The 8,074-nt window shown below is 40.2% G+C and overlaps 1 protein-coding gene and 1 long non-coding RNA gene across 7 annotated transcripts in view; one reads left to right on the top strand and one right to left on the bottom strand.

Moving 5' to 3' along the window:
- ABCC8 (ATP binding cassette subfamily C member 8) overlaps positions 1-3,291 on the top strand; it is a 73,150-nt gene extending 69,859 nt beyond the window's left edge. For both annotated transcript variants that reach the window (XM_017726595.1, XM_017726594.1), the window contains 2 exons: positions 159-221; positions 2,664-3,291. In XM_017726595.1, the coding sequence (XP_017582084.1) occupies positions 159-221; positions 2,664-2,801 (201 nt within the window). In that variant the 3' untranslated portion in view covers positions 2,802-3,291. The remainder of the gene's footprint in view (positions 1-158; positions 222-2,663) is intronic.
- LOC108444781 overlaps positions 1-8,068 on the bottom strand; it is an 11,214-nt gene extending 3,146 nt beyond the window's left edge. Inside the window, exons 1-6 of one of the 5 annotated variants that reach the window (XR_001859466.1) lie at positions 7,940-8,068; positions 7,380-7,578; positions 7,169-7,218; positions 5,765-6,226; positions 1,845-1,987; positions 1-38 (exon numbers count right to left, since the gene is read on the bottom strand). This is a non-coding gene — a long non-coding RNA (uncharacterized LOC108444781). Of the gene's footprint in view, positions 39-1,844; positions 1,988-5,764; positions 6,227-7,168; positions 7,579-7,939 lie in introns of all 5 variants that reach the window. The other 4 variants (XR_001859467.1, XR_001859468.1, XR_001859465.1 and 1 more) reach the window with 4 other exon arrangements.
- Between the last annotated feature and the right edge of the window lie 6 nt (positions 8,069-8,074).

Raw genomic sequence — 8,074 nt, 5'->3', positions numbered from 1 at the left:
CTCTGGCTTAGTTCTGGCACGTCACTGATTTTTCACTTCTGCAATAGAGGATAAATACAAGCACGGAATAGTCAGTGGTTACTTAAGCCTTCTTAGTGTCTGTGTCTATCATGCAATTTCTGTGGTTTGAAAAGCACCTAATGTTTTTCCTTCCCTAGGAGAACATTCTCCAGAAGGTGGTCATGACTGCGTTTGCTGACCGCACTGTGGTTACAATTGCAGTAAGTACAGTCCCTGCTGCTGTTCTCATGCACACAAGGAGCAAAAATGCCCCATTAGTCACTTCTTGTCAGTGTTAATATGTGTTAATTAGGCCATTCATCTTTTCTTTTTAAGTGGTGTTTAAATGTAAGCTTTCTTTTCCATTTTTAAATTTCTTACTTAAATTCATGAGTAGCTTCTTAAATGTGTTGCATGATGTTAAGTCAAATTACCTGTAAAGGTACATAGTCTAAGTATGCTGTCTATCTTCTGTTCCCCATTTTAGGCTACTTTAAAATACCATTTACTTTGACTGCTGTGAAACATAAGAATAAGTTTCATCAAGCTAAAATAATCATTTAAATAAGGACAAGTAAATACACATTTCAGGGAGGTGAAATGAATTCAGTATGCTTCTTAACATTCAAAAATTCAACGTAAGAAATGTATGCTCAGGAACCTCTGAGCATCATTTATTTTCATCTAGTAAATGTGTAATAGAAAACCTGATTTATCTTATGGTATCCATCCAGTGTCTCATTATAAAAAAGCAAAGGAATCTTAAGCATGACATTTCCTGATTTCTCTGCTTGAAAATTCAGAGTTTCACTGCATTCTGGATTTATGTATCTTTTTCAGTCTGCTTGGGGAGAGGCTGAAAAAGCTCTATTAGTCTTTTACTCCCTTAGTGAGTTTTAAACTGCACAGTTCAAACAAGCAGCATCTTGTAATAAACTTATTTTGAATGTTTTTACTTCCAATTGTGAATGTGGTTTACAGCAGGTGGGTTTGTATTCCAAATGTTCTGTAGTAGAAACCTAACATAGGGGGTTTGTGGGGTGGGTAGTGGTTTTGGGGGGTTTTTTGCTTGTGTTGTTGGAGTGTGGTTTTGTTTTGTGTTGGTATTTTTCCCAGAGAAAGCCATGTATTCCTAAATTCAGTTTAGGAAGAATAGGAATAGTAGGAGTTATAGTACTGGCTCTCTATAATCTTCTATGTTACTCACAATTACCAGGGTGGCAGCACTGATTGTGTTACACTAAAAGAGATCAGACAAGGGCAGCAGGTTAAACTGGAATGTGATATTTCAGTCCCCTTCCCCTGCCTGTGGACTGGATAAATGTCATAGAAACTGCAGAAGAGATGAGATTTGTAGATGCCATCAGTGGTTATTGTATGGAAAATCTGGCTAGGAAAGCCAGAGAAGGAAATACAAGATACTGAGGATGCCCAAGACTTGATTAGGAACCTTATGGGTGAAGAGCAACTGTGTAACAGCAACCATAATGTTAAGAGATTAAACATCCCTGCAAGAGTAATGCAGACCCAAAAGATCCCATGCAGTTGTACTTAAGGTTAAAAAGTGGAATTCTGTCAATATGAAGAGGCTTGCAGAAAACTAAACCCAAAACTAAATGATGAGGGGAGAAAAAAAGCTAAAAGAAGCAGCAAAGGAGATTGAATCTGACAGGGATTATGGAAATTACTGAAGCATTTTATTTTAAAAAAATAGATGGAAACAATGCATGCTATTTATTTAGGAAATGCTTGAGTTAGGGCAGAAAAATATTGTATGGATAAAGAAATAAAAGAGATGATTAGAAACAAGAAGGCTGAACTCAAAGTCCACAGTTCACACATACCTTGAATATTGTGTGTAGTTCCAGTCTCCCCATGGCCGGGACAACACGTTACAACTAAAAAATGTTGAGAAGCACAGGATGATTTTGGAGGTGTTGGATTTGCTCCTGAAGGGGAGAGGCTGAGCAGACCAAGGCTCTTCTGCCTGGAAGAAGGACAATGTAAGAACATGAGAGAGGTCTGCAAAGTCACAAGGAAGGGGGCATCAGATGAAACTCTGAGCAACAAGGCCCAGAGCATACAAAAGGAGGGAGTACTTGTTCATATGGCAGGCAGGAAGTATGGGAAAAAAATTTCCAAAGGATATGGATGCAAAATGATTGTGAAAGCTCAAGAGAAGACATGGCCCAAGTCTTGTAAAACTGACTAGATCAGCTTTCTAAATAGACAAACCACACCAACTCAGGAACCACCCCAGACCCAGATGTAATCCAGGACTGGGAGAATTCCCAACTTCCCATAGGCAGTACCTGTTCCTCAGGTGCCCATTTCCTACTCTCTTGAGCAGTTCCTACTCTGCCTGGCTGCCTTCTTTTGGCACCACTTGATAGCAGGACTCTGGGCTGGGGACATTCTATTGGGAACTCACAGGACTCTTCATACTGAAGTACTTGTGTACTTTTTAGGTCCTTGAGTATCCACCTGGCTCTTGCTCTGTGTATTTATCTGCAGTATTTGCACAGAAATTAGGATGAAAAGTAGGATAAGTAGCCTTAATCAAATTTGAACTTCACAGGAAAATTCATTTGTGGAAGTCTGTCGCATCCTGGAATATATTGAATAGATCCACTGATTTGGTATTTTGTTTATTTGTTTTTCAGCACCGTGTGCACACGATCCTCAATTCAGATTTGGTTATTGTAATGAAGAGAGGGGTTATTTTGGAATATGACAAGCCTGAGGTTCTGCTAGAACAAGAAGACAGTGTCTTTGCTTCTTTTGTACAAGCAGATAAGTAATAAAAATAAATAAAGCATTTTAGAATACAGTTTTATTATTTTCTAAAAATGTAAAATACCTGTAAATAAATATTATTTCATAATAAATTGAGCTTTTCCTTTTTTAATAAAATGAGCCATTTTTTCCATCTGAAGCATTAAGGAACTATCTGTGTACTTTACTTTTTTGTATACAACTACTTTTCTTTTTATTTGCTGCCAAAGAATCCTGAAATATAGTTGAAAACAAACTACATGGGTGAAATACAACAGGATACACATCAAGCAAACATAACCAGCATGGAGGTTTTTACGTAGCTCTCAACCCTCCCCCTGTCATTTATTAACATGTTATTTTTTACATGTCATAGTCCTACTGTAGATAATGCTCGTGACTGACTAAATGCAGAAGGAAAAATTATATACCAAAGGTATTTCTCAAAAGCTTGTATCTCTTTCAATCAAATGACTCTGTAAAGATTTAATATCTAAATATAAAACCTATAAAACACTTTTTATACTGTGGTTTATTGATAGTGCCTGAGTTGTGCTTTAGACTCTCCTTTAATACCGTCTAGAAATTAATCACAATCTGATTCTATCTTTATGCCCACTGTATACTATTACACTGATTCCAAGCAGGATGGAGCCAGCTCCCTCCCAAACTGTGAAGAAGCTCAAAGGAGGCAGGCTGTGATAAAGTATCAGTGTTTAATGTACACTGTTTCCAGACCAGTGCAGATGTACCAATTCATCTGGAAATTATCCCTGGAAGTCTGGTAAATGAACAGTATTAAACCTTTCACTGTAGCTCAGGGCCACAAGAGCTTGACTCATCATCTCCTAGTTTCACATATTTCACCCAGTGTCGTGCTGTTTCTAGATTTACTGTGACCCTTAGCAATAAATTCTGTATACTTAAGATGACTTTTAACCACTGAAATTATCCTAATTTTGCTAGACAGCTACTTATCCCTGCCCTGTGAGAGTCATTCTGGGATTTTTTCATTAATAGAGGGTTAGAATGTCAGTAACCCAATGGAAGGCTACAATGCGTTTTTCACCATTATTCTTTTTACAGCAAGGTTGCCTTTAGGTTTTTTTTTTCTTTTTTTGTTACTTCCCCTGTTTGAAGGACTCCTAGCACTTATGAGAACTCTTTATCTTTTTTTTTTCTCTCTCTTAAGCCTGTTCAATTAGTTTGGAACCTGTTTTTAAAGGCTTTATTTTCTAGAAAAAGACACCTCTGTTCTCATAGGATACGTGATGTTTTAAGGCATTACTTCTAGCACTTCAGCAGAGAGCCAGGGAAGAACTGTTGGTGCTGTTTAAGTTTTGTTACCAGTTCCAGAGCAGAGTATTTGTAGCATCTGCCTGCTGGTTATTTGGGCAATAATGAAGGGCAGGTAAGTGGCAGCAGAGGAGAGTGTAGAAAGAACTGTGGTAAAAGTCAGGAGGTCGGATATGGTGATGCAGATGAAAGGCATGAGCTCAGTCATTGCCTGCTACACTTTAAGAGAGAAATGGACAGTTGGGAGTCTTCTCCTCCTCCAGGGAATTGTTTGCTGGGCACTGTCCAAGAAAAAATGGCTGCAGAACTATTGGTGTGTTTTTACCCTGGAATACCAGGCTTCCATTAAGGCTGAGAGAGAAGTGGGAGCAGAAGGGCACAGAGCACATTTCTGCTACAGCTACTGTGTGTGCTGTCTTCTGGCTTCCCAGTACTGGTCTAAGGCAGGACCTCACCCTGTAAAGGCTTGGGAAAACACTGCTCTGCAGGGCACCTCAAACTCATGCTGCAGAGGCTCTGCAGCCATCTGTGGAAGCTCCTAGATTCTAGTGGCAAGGGGAGAGATGCAGAGAAGTGAGGTTTCTTGTGCTTTTAATTAAGTGCCTGGGATTTGACACTGCAATTTGGACTCATTCCTATTCCACAAGCTTCTGAAAACCTTACCCAGAAGGGAATGCAGGGGAGGAAAGGACACAGCATATTGCTAAGGAGGCTGTACTCTATCTTGCAGTATTAAGAAATTAGAACTCAAAGTAAAAGTCATACATTTCCATTTTAAATGGGGCTTGTATTTCCCAAAGCAGCATTGCAGGAGAGCAGGGTGAGTTTGTTCATATCCAACAATTACTTGTCTTTTTAATGGTGCCACACTACTGAATCAGTATGTGTGAACAGGGGCACTCTTAGCTGCCACTTGGACAGACATTTCCTCAGCACATTTTATATGGTCTTGTTTAAAAGGGGCCAAGTCCCAGGGAGTTCCTGCCCCTAACTCCAAAGGGTTAAGGTTAAGAGTCTCACCAGTGACCAGAAGCAGTACCCAAGAACATTATTCTGTGGTGGTGAGGCTTGATGACATCCAAGTCAATAAACCTTGTTGCCACGAGATAGGCAGCCCAGGAGTCGCTGCTAAACCAGCTTCACAAATGTGTTTGTATGGCAGTGAAGCATTGCTAAGCAAAGGGCTGTACTGAAATGGCTGCAAGACAGCGCAAGCCAAGACCAGACCCATCTCAGTCCCAAAGGTGTTAGGGGATAGGCTGCCCATGGAGATGCAACCAGAGGGGTTTTTTGTTGCTTTGTATAAATGCTTCAATTATAAAAAAACCTTTGTAGTGTTTATTCCTTTGTCTTAGTGTGGCCAGGAAACACAGCACTGCTGCTTCCTCAGCCCTCTTCCCAGCCCTGCTCATGCCTTCCCCTGTGGCTTTGCAAAACCAGCTCCAATCTCTTTTCTTCTGCCTACCTACTCGTACTGCAAGGTGATTTGTGAGGCTTCATTTCTGTTAGACTAACACTGTGTAGCCTCTGAAGCTTTACTCAGCTTCTAAAGGCAGAGTAATAATATGGCAACAACTAAATTTTAATTTGACAGTTATCATAAGATCTTGTTTGATAGCCATTAAAATTAGAATAAATTGGGGTGTGGGGAGTTTTGAAGTGTAAAACATATTTTGTGGGTGGAAGAACTTACCCCTCACGATTCAGTACTACAGAGTGGGATTGTTCATTCCTGTGAGCCCAATTTGTTCAGCAGCTCTTAACACAAATATGTTGGCTCACTCAGAAGATCTGTCACTTTTTTCTTTTAAGTATCTGTCACTTGATCCATGAAGACAGGGCTTCTTTTTATTCTGCTCTCGAAATTCTTCAGCAGAAGCCACTTGCTTTGCTGTCTCATCTCAGCCCCTAAGTGCTCAGAGGTGAAGAAAAAGACGTTAAGTGGCAAATGACAGTCCCATTACAGAAGTGGAAACAAGGAAACACTGTTTTAGAGAGTTCAGAATTCCTAAAAGCAGCGTGGTGAGTGTGTTCATAAAGCACCCCTCCCTGGGTCGTTCGCAGCACCAGGCAATGCAGCAATTCACTCTTCCTTTAAAACCCTCTCCCCCGACACAGGCTTTCATCCATTCTACATTTATGGAGGTACCGCCCTCTGGAGGAAAAGGTGCAGAGTAAAACCACGGTTAGACAAGAGCAAGGAAAAACGGCACAAAAGTCAGGACTGCCTCTTGAATCCCTGTGTCCATGTCTGCAAGGGTGTAAAATGCTGCCCGTGAGCTGCATGGCGTTGTACAGCCTGTGTATGCTCACTGCAAAGTGCTGGGAGTAGAACCTGCCATCAGCTGCAGAACTACACATCTGAGAAGTAAAACTTAACTTACTTCATCCTTTTGGGGTTTGGGTTTGGTTTTTTTTTAATGTTTAGAAAGAAAAGTATTTTTAAAACCACAAACTTTTTAAGAAATTAATTGTGTATATAAATCATGTACTTAAACTGAAAGTGTAGGTGCAGGTGACATACTCACAGAAAGGACACAAAAGGAGTCTAGGAGACAAAGGGATGCAGAGAAAGGGGAAACACCTTTGGCTAAGCTCAGTGGCCTGGCAGCCACGTGCCAGGGCACCTTGTTGCTATTCTAGCTTTATTAATTGAAGTAGCAAGGAAGATGAACCAGAACAGAAAAAATCCTGGAGTATTGAATTCCCTGTAAAAGGAATTGATGTGTGGAAGGACATGCCACTATTCCTACATAAAAAGTAGAAATGGTCTAAAGTAATAGTAAACATTTAATTACAAGACCTATAACGACTGCTCGGAGAGCTCAGAGTGATTACTTCAAACTACTATTCCAAAATCCCTAGGTGGGCTGCTTTAAGGAGCTGTAGGTGGTGAAAGTTAATTTCAACCCCAACTGGCTGACTCCCAGACATCAACTGGACAATTGCCTTGCCCAGGGAATCAGTGCCAAGAGCTGTTTACAGTGTGTACCAGAGCCCTTAGAGCCAAAACTGAAGGGAAAGTCCATGGACACGTGTCGTTCAATTAGAAAATAAATAATCACAAATCCATTGGTATTAAAGAAAAAACTCTTACCCAGAATATCCAGGCATGCTCTAGCAACTCCACAATGTTGGTGGTCTAAGCTGAAATAGAAACAAAATATTGAAACCAGAGGAAGTAAACACATCAATGAGAATATTGCTGTTTACACAGTGGAGAAACCACATCAGAATGTCTTTAAATAATGCATCTTGTCAGGAGGATACATCCTTATAGGCATGCTCATGTATGTATTTATACCCACAGAGACATCGCCATGTCCTGCACAGGTTCTAGCTTCCTGCCTCCCTTTGTTGCTTTTTCTGAGGATTTTGATGCCTGTCTGGAAGGTCATGACACTGGGGGTTAACCCTTTGCAGCCAGATCTTCTTTTTTTGCAACTTTTGCTGCTGTTTGGACTGTTCTCCCGAGCAGCCACAGCTCACATCATTTCACGGTCTCCCCTGTGCAGAAAAAAAAAATAAAACCTTGTTTATTCTAAATAACTCTACCAAAATTTTAAGTGGGATTGAACCCCTTTAGTTTTTCTGTTTAGCCATTACATCCTTGGATTTAGCTTCTTCAAGCAAATTTCCTACTGCCTGCCCGATTTATCAAATGAATGCTTTCCTCCTACTTACCGAAAGACATGCACGTGAATTTCAGTTGTTTATTATTGTTATTGCTATTATTTTACTGTTATATTACTACTATTGTTGTTGTTGTTATTATTATCATTGTCATCATTATTATTACCACAAATTCCTACTTTGAAATTGGCCAGTACCTTTATTTTTTCCCTCCCCCCATTCACGGAATAATCACCCGACATGAAGCCACGGCATCCCACAAAGGAGCCCCTGTTAATGGAAGGCAGCAAATCCGTCCTGAATCAAATGTTTACATACAAACCGCGGCCCGAAACCCTTCCTCTGGAGGAAAAAAAAAAAAAAACCAGAG

This window comes from Corvus brachyrhynchos, unplaced genomic scaffold, assembly GCF_000691975.1.
Source record: "Corvus brachyrhynchos isolate BGI_N302 unplaced genomic scaffold, ASM69197v1 scaffold62, whole genome shotgun sequence".
NCBI lineage: Eukaryota > Metazoa > Chordata > Aves > Passeriformes > Corvidae > Corvus > Corvus brachyrhynchos.
The sequence above is the reverse complement of the archived record's forward strand: the minus strand, read 5'-3'. Positions and strand labels throughout refer to the sequence as shown.